Below are 13,688 nucleotides of genomic sequence, written 5' to 3'. Positions count from 1 at the left end.
TCAATAAAATTGGTTGTTAGTTTAGTTTCTATATAATTGGATACTAAATTAATTTCTATATATTTGATCACTAAATTAGTTTTTATTTAATAATCACTAAATTAGTTTTTATGTACTTGATCATTAAATTATTAGTTTTTATTTAATAGTCACTAAATTAGTTTTTATATATATAGTCACTAAATTAGTTTTAATTAATGATCATTAAATTTATTTTAATTCATGTAAATTTATTATCCATATTTTTTTAATTAGATTCGATCTTATCGCTAAAATAAATTGACAAAACTTAGTTAATCTAAATTTTAATACAGTGTATCAATTTAAAAATAATTGTACTTGGACAGTGGATTTAAATAGTATTTAGAACTCTTTGAATAATTGCTGACATAAAGATTCTTCCGTCACTCGTTTACTTCTCACTTAAGTTTTCTTTTTTAAGTTGTAAGTTGGAGGTGCTTCATCTTTATAAAATCCTTCAACAATAAAAAAATGTTCAATATTCAAAGTGTATCTTAAAAACTCATTAAAAGTGTACTTTAGACTTCTATAAAAAAATTATTTATAATATTTAATCATAAATCACCTATCCCAATAAACCTAATCTATCACATAGGATCTTAATTTATTTACTCTCAACTGAGTTTAAAAAAAATTCTTGCAACTACTATTATAAATATTTTAAATATGGCTTGTGGCGGTCACTTTAACATGACTCCACAGATATAATAGTAAAGTGGTGCATCTAACCACCACTTTTTTCAAATTAAAGTGCTGTATACCCCTCTAACTTTTCTAAAATAGGCAAGAAGAAGAAGAAGAATATACATTGGTTTTAAGTGTACAAGCTACGTGGAGATGGCAAGCCTTCCAAATTCAAGGTTCAATGATGAAGAGAAGAGGAAGGAAGAACAACAAACACAAGATGAAGAAAGCTTCTCGCGTGCCATGCAGCTTGTGAGTTCGGTGGTTCTTTCCATGGCACTGCAATCGGCGACGGACCTGGGAGTGTTTCAGGTGCTCAAAGAAGCTGGAGAAGGTGCTAAGCTGTCTGCTAAGGAAATAGCATCAAAGATTAGTTGCAGTAACCCACAAGCAGCCTCAATGCTAGATCGTCTCCTCGCACTTCTTTCTTCTCACTCCATTCTTCACTCTTCCCTCGTTTCCGACCACCGTGTTCCTCCCTCCTTTCACCGCCTCTACACCATCACTCCCGTCGCCGCATTCTTTGCTCCCAATTCTGATGGAGTTTCGTTGGGACCCTTGATGGCCTTAGTCCAAGACAAAATCTTCCTACAAAGCTGGTTAAACTCTCTCTCTCTCTCTCAACTATTATTATCATTTTATCTACCTTTCCATCACAAACATATTGGTATGTTTTAAAATAGGAGTGAGCTGAAAGATGCAACTAGGGAGGGGGGTATTCCATTCAATAGGGTTTATGGCACTCATGCTTTTGAGTATCCACGTTTGGACTCAAGATTCAACAAGGTTTTCAACACAGCTATGATCAATCACACCACTTTGGTGATGAAGAAGGTTCTGGAATCCTACAAAGGTTTTGAGGGCATAAAAAGAGTGGTGGATGTTGGTGGTGGTCTTGGAGTCAACATTAACTTGATCACTTCCAAATACCCTAATATCCATGGCATCAATTTCGACTTGCCTCATGTCATTCGAGATGCTCCTTCCTATCCTGGTATCATCCTTACACATTCCAATCCTGTGGTTCTGCAAAATTAAGAAAAAAAAATGTTCTTTTTGTCTTTTGAAGACTTATTTGGTAAATTTAGAGTTTTACAAGATAATAACATAAATAGTGTGTAATATATTTACTTGCTTAGAGTACAAACACTAAAATATATTGATTAAAAATTAATTTTAAAATTAAAAATCAATTAATTGTTATAATGATTAAATTAGAAACTATTTTAAAGATTAAAAAATAGATTAATTTTTAAATTAATTTTTATTATTAATAATTAATTTTTAATTAGTTAAATTTGATAGAAAAATCTAATACCTAATTACATATCAATTTAGAAACTAATTTAAAAATTAATAACTTTTTTATCTTTAAAATAATCTATAATTTAATCATTATAATAACTAATTTTTTTTATCAAAAATTAATTTTTATTTAATAATTTTTTATGTTGAAAATAATTTATTTGTTAATAATATATGCTATGAATAGGTTGAGTTTTAAAAGCAAAAGGTACCTAATATTGCAGGAGTGGAACATGTTGGGGGAGATATGTTTGAAAATGTGCCTAAAGGAGACGCCATATTTATGAAGGTAAGTGTGTCTGTGATAGTGGAGATTTTGGTCAATTCATAATGATGGGTGCTGGGAAAAATATACTAGTATTTAATTTTAAAGAGGAGAGGAATCTCTCCTTTTATCAAACACCTTTTTTATTTGTTTTTTTTATATAATTAATACAAATTATGAACGTGTTCCTTATCTTGAATATGAATAGATATTTTAATCATTTTTTTTTTAAATTTTAATTATAACTTTTTTTATTTTTTAATTATATATATTGTTGCATTATCATAGTAAATTATCAAGTGAATATTTTTACTATTTCATGGTGCAAGTATTTTTCTGTTTTAAACACCTTTCTGACTTCAGTTTAAACTTCTAAACATTCTATTAAAACTTTATTTGGTTTTTTATATAATTAATACAAACTATGAATGTGTTTCTTATTTTTCAATTCTTCAGTGTGCCTGGTCGTTGTCGTTTTTTCTTTCTAATTTCAACTTTAAAGTAGACTCTAAGTCGTTGATTTAATGTTGCAGAGAACACTTTAATTAAAATGTGGTTAGAAACCTTTTTATAGTGGAAGGAGGGTAGAAATTTGTTTAAGTTTTGTATGAAATATACTTTTTTTTTTTGCTACAACCGGCTCATGGGGTGAGAGGTTTGCACTCATTTATATGTTATGAAATGTTCTTATCTCTAATCGATCGCCCGTGCGTGTAGATATATGTTATGGGTGGTCCGATAACGGCCCGATAGCGGGTGGACTGATAAACCCAATAAATACTCGCTAAGATAGGCTCGAAATGACTCTGATACCATGTTAAGAAATGGGTTTTAAGCGTAACTCAACCCCATAAAACCGGCTCATGGGAGTGAGGTTTGCACCCATTTATATATTATGAAATGTCCTTATCTCTAGTCAATGTGGGATTTCCAACCCTATAAGAAATAGAATAAACCATTTGTGATTTTCGTGGTTATTCTTTCTTATTTCTCAATGAAAAAATGTCAAACAAACAAAGAAAACTATTAAAGATAACATCAAAACTATTAAAGAGTTTAATTCAATTATACCAATCTGCCCTTTGACATTAAGTAACTCTGCAGTGGATACTTCATGATTGGAGTGATGAACATTGTCTAAAGTTGTTGAAGAATTGCTATGATGCAATTCCTGATGATGGAAAAGTGATAGTTGTGGAGGCAGTTCTTCCAAAGATAACAGAGACTAATAATGCTTATAAGGCGATTTCACAAATAGATGTTTTGATGATGACTCAGAACCCAGGAGGTAAAGAACGATCTGAAGAAGAGTTCATGAAATTGGCAAGAGAAGCTGGATTTAGTGGCATAAGATATGAATGTCATGTCAACATTTTCTGGATTATGGAGTTCTTCAAGTAGACCACAACATATGCTATGTTCTATGTCCTATTACTTTCTCAGATTTATTTCTAATTGCTTGTTTATGTGTTTTATGTTTGTTTTTATGCATTTTGAAGTAAGAGAACAAGCTCATGGTATGTAATATATTATGTTATATGCACTTTCATATTAATAAAATATTTGAAATATGTAAAAGATGATATCAGAGTCCACAAGAGTCTTCACTTTATTTTTCATGAACATAATTTTTTTATATTTAAACTTATGATTTAAACACTGAATAATCCCTCCTTGTATTAGAAACATGAGTCGGAAAATTAGGATCAATTCATTACTTATTTGATTCGAAACATATATAACTATTAAGTTTACTTTTCTTTTTGAACCAATTTGAGTAACCTATTTTGAGTAATCCTTTTAAAAAAAATGTCCAAATTTCCTAAAAAAATTATAATTATTTTTTCTTCATTATTTCTTCTAGATTTTTAGATGCTTATTAACTTTTAGCATATCATGTTTTTTCACTAAATTTTTTCTAGTTCCTTGCTTTTCTTATGGCTTACTTAAAGAATTAAGTTAACTTTTTAATTTTTAAACCTCATTTTGTCTTCAACCAACACACTATTTAATTCATGCATATTTCATTTATTGATCACGATAATATCATTAAAAATAGTTATTCTAAAATAGTGACGAGTTTTTAATATTTTGTATAAGAAATTTTTTATTTATATAGACAATTCCAAAATCTTATAAATCTTGCTACAATTTTCTCATATATATAATATTCGACCCATAACACTTTATGGTGGTTAATATGCTGATTAATATTTCATTATTTATTTTATTTGAACGACATGATTCTCTTTATTCATTTAGAAGATTATTTTGTGCTAAATTATTATTAAAATACTATTTAATAATGACAATTTAAGTCTTCGTTAAACACCAAAACTTACAATGATGTTTTCATTAACAACTACTATAAAACCATTTTTTTAAATAAAATAAAAATATATTCGTTAAAAACATATTTAGTTATATATTATTAAAATAATAATGTTTTCGTTGGGGAGATGAGACCTAGAGAAATATTGAGAGGCTTCGTCTTCTTCCTTCCTGTCGGGTGGTCGGTGGTCTATGTTTAAGTTTCCTCTTCCAAGCTTCTCGTTACTCCTTCCAATCTCAACTGCTGGATCACTCGGTCTTCTAGAGTTTGTCTGGATTACGGAGTGAAAATGAGGGAGTGGATTTGAGATGACTTGAAGGAAAAGTGTGAAGAAATTGAGGTTGTTTGGATTAAGATAAATAGAGTAGAAAGTGTAAAGAAAGTTTATGAAAGTTTGTGAGTGATGGGATAAATGTGATTGAAATTATATTTTTTTAATTGATAAAAAATTAATTGGATTGATTTATTTATAAATTAAATAACTTTAATATTTTTATCTTTATTTTTTTATAATTAATATAATTATTATATAATTTTTTTTTATTTAAAAATATATTTATTATTATTATTTATATTTATTCTTATAAATAATTAATTATGTTATTTTATAATAAATATTTTTTTACAGTTTTAATTATATTTTTATATTTAAATTATAATCTTATTTTAAATAAAAATAATAATAATTTTAGTTTAAAATAAAAAACTAATCTAAACTATAAAACAACTTTCGTCGCAATTCTTTCTTACCACGCGAAGAAAGTTTTAAGCAGGAAACCCTTTTCGTTTTTCATGTTTTATATTATTTAATACGTTGTTTTTTTATTTTTTTTACTCACACATAGTAAATCTTCTTCTTTCCGTTTCCAAAAATAAACTGAGGCCTAGTGAATTCCGAATGGGGTACTTACAGAAGACACTTCGACACTCAAGTCAGTAAAGGGTTCGACACTCAGTTGTCAGAACACAATAATAAATTATGTACCTGCTTCTTGTTAGAATATGTGTTATTTATATTATTTTAATAGACCTACATTGTTGGGCCGGATTAGTGAAGTGAATCGTGCTTAAATGTGTATTACCTAATTCTTAATAACGACTTAATTTCACTGATCTTAATTAAACGTAATTGGATCGTTGGTGTCAATCCACGCCACGCCACCGTAGGACATTCATTCAGCTAAGAGAATGTAAGGATGAACACAAAAGAGATTTTCAATAAGTCGCAATTAAAATTGTAGGTATGATTACATTCTACATATAATTTTCTTACGACTAGTGTTTGTATGTGTCGAAATAATATTTACAATATATAAAAGGAATAATTATCCTATCATTTCTGGATTTGAACTTAGCATTACGTGTACATTTAGAATTTATTCTTGGGTACACAACTATATGCTTGCAGTTAACATGTCTTGGGTCTGCAGAACTTAGAGGTTTTAAATTTAATGCAGGTAAATAGATAAAATATTTGTAAGAGGAATAAGAAGACTATGTCACTTTTTTAGTTGAACCTTCTCCATTCTTTTTTCTCTTTCTTCGAGGTGAAATTTCACATGCACTATTTCCATTATTATCCCCACAACAAACTATTCTTTTATCTCTATCTTTTAAATAAAATTAAATAATTTTTAAATTTTAAATAATTTAAAACAATTTATCATATTTTAAAACTAAATTATAATTTGTTTATTGTAAGTTTTAATTATAAACATATAATAGAGTACTAGTTATAGTTATTATTTTACAATTTATTATGAATAAAAATCATATTTAAAATTAATAATGAATGAAATTAGTGGATAAAGTGAATAATATTGGTTATCATAACATTAAATGTTTAAATCATTACCCCTAATTTAAATTTATCTTTTATAAAAAAAAAATCACCTACCACCGTTAAATTATATGGAATTTGGAGTTGCAAATCAAGCAAAGAACACTTCTTACTATGCTCCATATCTATGATGAATTAGAAGACTCGAAAAGGCATTAGCAGCATCTTGTGAAGTGACTGAACGATGGATTATAAATTCTTAAACGATCCATGCACAAACAGTACTTAAAGTTTGTTGTCTAGGTCAATTTTAGCGGAGTTTTGAACTGCAGTAACATCATTCCAAGAAACAAAAAGAATGTTATACACATCTACACGACCAGTTTCGTGAACTGATAAGGAATACAGACCCAGATCAAAGGGACATATAAATGTTATATGCAAAAGTAGAGATTTTCTTTGTGTGCTTGCATGCATATATCTCAACCATCAAGTTGAAGCTTCCTCATTCAACCGTATTCTCTTGGCACCTTTCTCTTCTCCTTGGTTGCAGACCATGTTTTCCTTTGCCTCTACCGAACACCTTTTGTAAGGCTTAAACCCTGTTCGACGACTCTTCAGCTTTCCTTGTCCAAGACCTATGCTTAGCAATCCCTCCTCCTCATCATTATCTTTCACAAATAACACACTTTTCTGCAGCCCATCACAATTAGGACTGCATTTTTTGGTTTCAAGGTCTTCTTCATCTTTGTAGTCTGCATTGTTTTTAATGCTGTGTGGCTGATAATTATCTGCATTTATCAAAGCATGAAGAGGTGAAAAGCTTTGTGGCAACACCTCCCTGGAGAATAGCGCCTGAAAGGCAAGCCTTCCCTGAAAATAATAATGGCATGAGAAAAGAAGCAGCAATAATATAAACACATACACTGCATTAACACTTGATTAGATAAACAGTCATACCCCTTCAGAGACCTCCTTCCAAGATTCAGTAAGGTTGTTAATGCTTCTACTGCGACGATTATTAGGCTCTGTACCTAAAAGGTTTGCATCAAGTGTATTGGGTTCTTCCTTTTCTTTCTCATCCTTCTGTTGTATCTCAGACTCTTCACTGCTAGAGGTTGTGTTAGAACCACACGAGGAACGGTCTACGGGTTTTCTGCCGTTCATTTTGTCGGAATCGGGATTCTCAGAAATTGCTTGGTTCATCTCAGGATTAGTAGCCTCTGATGCAATATTTACATTGGTATCTCCCTTATCCTGAGATTCTGATGAAGAAACAGCTGGGTGTTGAGCTTGCATAACTTCCGATTGTTCTGGATCCAGTATCTGATCTAGCATAGGAGAGTTTTGTGGCTTAACCTCTCCTTGTTGGTTTTTGTGTGGTGATTCGCCAATAGTCATGGATGGAGCTGTGGTCGCTGATGCAGGAGGAAACGCAAAGGGAGTACACAGAGGAAGCAGTCCATGGGCAGCCCACCATGCAGTGGCGGCGGCTACTGTAGCAGCCGTAATAGTTGTCACAGTTGGAGGCGAGCCAATTCGTGCAGATGGAAAACCCTGAGTGCACACTGGAGAATCAGAGGAAGCTTCTGCATTTGCATAGGGCCAAAATGTAGCAGCAAAACTTGCTGCAGCATGAGCAGCAGGGTTTTGCAGCAAGGTAGAGACAATAAGATTTGAAAAGGTGGAAGACATGTGAAGAAATGAATGGTAATCACCTTGATTATGCTGTGTGAGGGGAGGGCAAGGAGGAAATGATTGATGAACAGATGACCGTTCTGTGTTATTTTGGCTTTCAGTTATGTTTGATGCAGCAGAATTGGGGAGAATCTTAGGATGCACATTGAACATGGAGTCTTGAACAAACATATCTGGGGATGGATTTTGATTATTGGTTCCAAAGTTCTCATCAACGACGTGCACAGGGACATGTCTTGGGTAATTCTGATTTCCTTGCATGCCATCTATTGATAATGCACAATGAGGAGCATTTGTTTTCTCAGTTTGAACCAATTTCAAAGCACCAAAATTCTCCAACTTAAAGACTTCACATGTGCCATTAGTCTTTTGTGTGTGGTTTCCATCATCATGTAACTCCAACTTGTGATTTTGAAGCTCATCAGTAATAAAAGATTCATTTGTTTCATCTAGAGTTATTACCTCTTTTATTGAAGGTATAAACTCCCTTAAGGCACATGAATTTCTTTGCAGCAGTGATACTGATGAACGAGGTGCCTCATGGAGAATGGTAAATGCTTTCCATCTGCTTTCCTTCTTGTTTTCTTTTAGTTCCACACCATGCTTCTGAAAGAGCAAGTAGAGTGATTTTATTGAAAGGGGGAAAAACAGATAGTGTGAATTGCCATTGAAGTATAAAAAATAAAAAGATATAACCTCTGGAAGTGGTTCTTTCTCCAAGTCCAATGCTTGTTTACCATGTAAAGATGCAATTGAAATGAGAGACTTTTCATTTTTTGCTCCATTTTGTAAGGTTGGGACAACAGCATTGGTCTTCCGGGGATAAGGATTGCTAGGTTTTCTTTTTGGCCTTGGGGGAGGTATGTTTATATCAAGAGCTTGTCCTATTGGAACACCCTTTACAAAGCCCTCTTTCTCCAACTGAAGGTCAAATTTGCAGTATTAACATTTTAATGCATTCAATAAAGCATAATGAAACTATGCACATGGCCTTTCAAAATCATCTACAACCTCCAAAGAAAGCTAAGAAAACATCCAAAATCTCTGTAATCAAGTTTGAGAAAAGAAAAATCAAGTTTCTTATCCATATAGTTTGTATATCCATATGTTTTCCTATTGAAGTCATGTTCTTGGTTAGATTAATACAACTATACTCCTTATTATTTTGTGTTTTTTTTTTTTATAAAAGCAATATATTAGGTATTACTGTGCAACTTCGTATATATTGGTATCTCAACTAGACTGATATCTCAAGTAACAACAATCCTTTGTTATCACATAAAAAAATATTATTAAAAAAAAGAAAGACAATTAAAAAACTTATGGAAGAACTAGACTAAAACTCCCATGTTAGACTATATCTATTCATAAAAATTCTAAGAACAAATTAGATAAAAGATTATTATCTCAATAAAATAATTCTCTTTTGAATAAATTTTAAATTAAATATTTTGAAGTGTTAATGAGGCTAAATTTGAATTTCTGTTTTGGTATTTTTAATTAACTTGTTGATTTTTATTTATTTAAAAATGGTATTTATTGTTATTTTGAAAAATTAAAAATTTACTTATGGTTTTTAATTTTAAATATATTATATATATTAATTTACATATTTTTTTAATAGTGTGGTCCATTAATTAAAATAATAATGTTAATTCAATGTAATTTGGAAAATATAAAATAATAAGAATGTAATTGATGATAAAAGATATAGTTGAAGATCCTTATACAAAACAAATTTTGAATAAAGGGGTGATTAATTTTAAAGAATAACACCTAAAAAAAAAAGTAAACAAATATTTATATGTGAAAGCTTCTTCTACAAGTTGATCTTTTTGTTTGTCTTTTAGATCTTCATTATTCTAGCTTAATTTGTATACAAATTTGTGGTAGGATATTGTTATTATCTTTATTTTCATCTTCATCATCCTCAGTTTCATGATTGACCAATGTGAAGGCATTGTGACTTTATAAATAATCCATAAATGACATTGGGTTGTATGTTAAGGATGATGTCATTCTAGAAATCACAAACACATTTGATACAGTAGGAAACAGATTTTGGTTGAAATGAAAAAATATTATAGGTGTTGTTATTCTGATTTTTTTAATATCTCAGACTTATATGTTTATAATTATAATTATCCGGAAATTGGATGCACTTAGATTAATTATTAAAATTTTAATTATCAACTAATTAGACATTAGATTATGGAGTTGGTAACTAAGATTTTAGTAATTAATTAGATACCAATTTAAAAATTATTTATTAATAATAAAAATTATTTTATATAATAACATTCTTTTAATATATAAAGTAGTATCTAATTTTAATTTTGTTTTCAAAATTAATTTCTATTTAATAATTTTTTTTATCATTATAACGTAACTTGCATCAAGTTTTTCGTATTATATTAAATTATATTATATTATATATATATATAATATAAGGACAAAATAGCGTATATATACTCAAAAATTGTTCATATATCTTTAGTATCATATGTACATGTCTTAATCATCATTATAACAAAAAAAAAACTATTTAACCATTTCGTTCTAAACATATTTATTTATGTACCGATCGGTACCGACACCGAAACAAGTAACAACATCAAGAGTATCATAAGTAAGTAAGAGGTGTTAGCATCGGTTACCATTAGCATTAAATAAGAAACAAGCATCATTAATAGCCTTGATGAGCGTTAAAGGAATAAAGAATATCACTAATAAGCGATCATTAGCATTGAATAAGGAAAGATGTGGCATCTCCAAGGTGTAACAGATGGACAGGAAATAGACACATATAAAGGGGCTAGAGAAAGGAGAAATGTAGTTTTCAAGATTCCACCATAACACATCCATAACTCGTCAGAATGCAATCGCACATACCCTCGACCGACCGACTACCAACTTCAGAAGAAGGAGACTTGTGGAGATTCGAACATCGCCAGCACGCCTACGCCAAGTTACTAGTACTGTCTGGGCCCCTTATTATCCATATAGGTACAATTTAAAAATGAATTTTAGTTATAGTTCTATATAGGTTAAGATAAGTTTACTTTACCAAGCAAGTATTTTCTTTCAAATTCTCATTATTTTATATATTAATCTATTATTTAAATAATCAATAAAATAGTTAATATTATAAATCACAAACTAGAGCAAGATATTGTAATCAAATTCAACCATATCATTAAAATTTCAATTAAATTAATAAAATTCACTATAATACTTATACATAGATTGCTTTTATTATTTTAGTTCATACAATTAAATCAAATATATTATTATGAAATAGAGTCAATTTAATGAGCGAAATTAATTAGATTAAATTAGAAAATTACTTTATTTGCTTTTGAGTTATGATTCAATGGTAAATCTTATTTATTCACTAAAATTGTTAAATCCACTCGATTTATCAAAATTATTTTAGAATAAAATTTAGAAAAACTGGTTCTCGTCAAGAAGAGTCTCATCCACTAAGTGTATTATTAAAAATAAATAGTTGTGTATAATTTGTTTAAATTATTCTAGTCAAGAAAGATGTCTTCCAACTAAAGTTGTTCTCCTCTCTTTTTCTAATCATATATGTCCTTTTGTATGCTTTACCTGTTCTTTATACCCTTCTATATTTGGTTCTTATTTTCAATATTTTTCAATATGAAATGTTAATTCTCCATTTAAGGTCAATTTTTGTTATTCTAGCTATTATAATAATATGAGGAGAAAATAATTGGATTATTACATTGAATGTTTATTATTATGTAAGATTGTTTCCACATAAGATTTATTCTTATTTGCAAGAGTATAAAAATTACTCAGACTCGTCGTATGATACCAAAAGCCCCCAGCCTCAAAGCGAGGCCTTAGAGGCTAACTAATCATAACTTTTTTAGACGTAATGGACCAAGTTGCGCTCAACACCATGTCAAGTTAAGACTTGTACATGATTTTTTCTTCTTCTATTTGAATGGATCGAGCTAAGAGGTTTGACACTATGTCAAGTTAAGACTTTTACATGGTTTTTGTCTTTGATATAATGGATCGAGCTATGGCTTGGCACCATGTTCAATTAAGACTTGTACATGGTTTTTCTTCTTCTATTTGAATGGAATGGATCGAGGGTTTGGGCTCAACACCATGTCAAGTGAATACTCATACATTTTGTTTATCAATGGATCGAGGCCATGTTTGTCACCACGTCAAATACTCATACATGGTTTCTTTATCAATGGACCAAGGTTGTGCTCGGCACCACGTCAAGTGAATACTTGTACATGGTCTTTAATCAAGGGATCAAGGTCGTGCTCGACACCATGTCAAGTGAATACTCGTACATGATTTTTTATCTTCTAGTTGAATAGACTGAGCTTGGGCTCGACACCCACTCGTACATGGTTTTTATCAATGGACCAAGGTCATGCTTGGCACCATGTCAAGTGAATACTCGTACATGGTTATTTTATCTTTATTTGAATGGACTGGGTTTGGGTTTGGGTTTGGCACCATATCAATTTAAGACTTAGACATGGTCTTTGGTAGTTCTATATTTCCTAAATCTGTACAATCATAACAAATTTTATTGATTTTGTAAAAATATGCCCAACTTCTCTATGTGTCAAGGACACATATCAAACCAGAATATTTTATATCACGAAATAACTATTAAATTATGTGTAAATCGACAAAAAATTTTAAAATAAACATTTTTTAAATGATATGATCCCTAACTACTTTTAATTTTTAATATAATAATTTTTTTACAGATTTTAATATAATATTTTATTTGATGGAATACTTTGGAAAATATACTCAAACTAACTTTATGTCTACACAGGAAATAGTATATGTGAGTACATGATGAACAGGAAATAGTAGAGGAGGGGAATTTTCTCCTGAGCACAGTAAGTTGTGGAGGTGTAAAGCCTTGCCTTCTACTTTATTCACTGCTTGGAGGGTGGTGGAGAATAGGATTGTTTCAAGGGTTAATTTGGTAAGGCGTGGAGTGGCGGTGGAAAATTCCTTGTGTTGTTTGTGCGGGGAGGAGGAGGAGTCGTCGTGTCACTTGTTCTTTGTTTGCAGGTTTGCTTGGTGTATCTAGTGTCTGTGCTTTGAGTGGCTTGGAATGTCGTTTGTTTTTCAAAAGGACCCTGAGTCAAATTTTGCACAATCCAGGATGACTTAGGCTTCTGTTTCGGTTAACGACGTTTGGGGTTCAATTTGGGTTGGCATCATGGTTATCAAACTCGCGAGTCAACTCGTTGACTCGTCCGAGTTTACGTGCCCACTTTGCCTTACCGAGTTAACTCGGTAGTAAACTTGTTTTTGGGGTAAACTCGGTGGACTCGGCGCGGACTCGGTGAAATCGCGGTGGACTCGCGACTCTAGTCCGAGTTGGCGAGTCCAACTGGGTTTTTTTTTAAACCCAAAACGGTGTCGTTTGTGTTTGCGTGTGGACTGCGTCATCATGTTCTTTTGTGGAGTGCGGCGGTAGATCGAGCGGAGCGTGCGATGGTCGCGGGTTGCAGGTGGTGGCGTCGCGGTGGTTGCAGGTTGCTGCTTGAGATGGGTGGTGTGAAATTAGGGTAGGGAAGGGATTA

General features: G+C 31.1%; 2 protein-coding genes across 2 annotated transcripts; one reads left to right on the top strand and one right to left on the bottom strand.

Moving 5' to 3' along the window:
• The first annotated feature begins 703 nt into the window (after nucleotides 1-703).
• Nucleotides 704-3,858, top strand: LOC150027739 (isoflavone 3'-O-methyltransferase 4-like). The gene is made up of 4 exons (XM_090302310.1): nucleotides 704-1,304; nucleotides 1,389-1,699; nucleotides 2,235-2,299; nucleotides 3,380-3,858. The coding sequence occupies exons 1-4, from the start codon at nucleotides 859-861 to the stop codon at nucleotides 3,674-3,676; spliced, it is 1,119 nt and encodes a 372-aa protein (XP_090158436.1). The 5' UTR covers nucleotides 704-858; the 3' UTR covers nucleotides 3,677-3,858.
• Nucleotides 3,859-6,822: 2,964 nt separating this feature from the next.
• LOC150027738 (protein LATE ELONGATED HYPOCOTYL-like) lies at nucleotides 6,823-9,211 on the bottom strand. The gene is made up of 4 exons (XM_090302971.1): nucleotides 9,119-9,211; nucleotides 8,782-9,006; nucleotides 7,348-8,691; nucleotides 6,823-7,260 (listed from the first exon to the last, which is right to left on the bottom strand). The coding sequence occupies exons 1-4, from the start codon at nucleotides 9,209-9,211 to the stop codon at nucleotides 6,877-6,879; spliced, it is 2,046 nt and encodes a 681-aa protein (XP_090159097.1). The 3' UTR covers nucleotides 6,823-6,876.
• Nucleotides 9,212-13,688: the final 4,477 nt, after the last annotated feature.

The sequence above is a fragment of the Phaseolus vulgaris genome, chromosome 5, assembly GCF_051622355.1.
Source record: "Phaseolus vulgaris cultivar YP4 chromosome 5, ASM5162235v1, whole genome shotgun sequence".
Lineage (NCBI taxonomy): Eukaryota > Viridiplantae > Streptophyta > Magnoliopsida > Fabales > Fabaceae > Phaseolus > Phaseolus vulgaris.
The sequence above is the reverse complement of the archived record's forward strand: the minus strand, read 5'-3'. Positions and strand labels throughout refer to the sequence as shown.

Coding starts and splice junctions, on each gene's coding strand:
- LOC150027739 (XM_090302310.1), top strand. CDS start 859: ATGGCAAGCCTTCCAAATTCAAGGTTCAATGATGAAGAGAAGAGGAAG. Junction 1,700..2,234: donor AGATGCTCCTTCCTATCCTG/GTATCATCCTTA, acceptor CTAATATTGCAG/GAGTGGAACATGTTGGGGGA. Junction 2,300..3,379: donor GAGACGCCATATTTATGAAG/GTAAGTGTGTCT, acceptor GTAACTCTGCAG/TGGATACTTCATGATTGGAG.
- LOC150027738 (XM_090302971.1), bottom strand. CDS start 9,211: ATGACTTCAATAGGAAAACATATGGATATACAAACTATATGGATAAGA. Junction 9,007..9,118: donor TGATTACAGAGATTTTGGAT/GTTTTCTTAGCT, acceptor TTTGACCTTCAG/TTGGAGAAAGAGGGCTTTGT. Junction 8,692..8,781: donor AGAAAGAACCACTTCCAGAG/GTTATATCTTTT, acceptor TTGCTCTTTCAG/AAGCATGGTGTGGAACTAAA.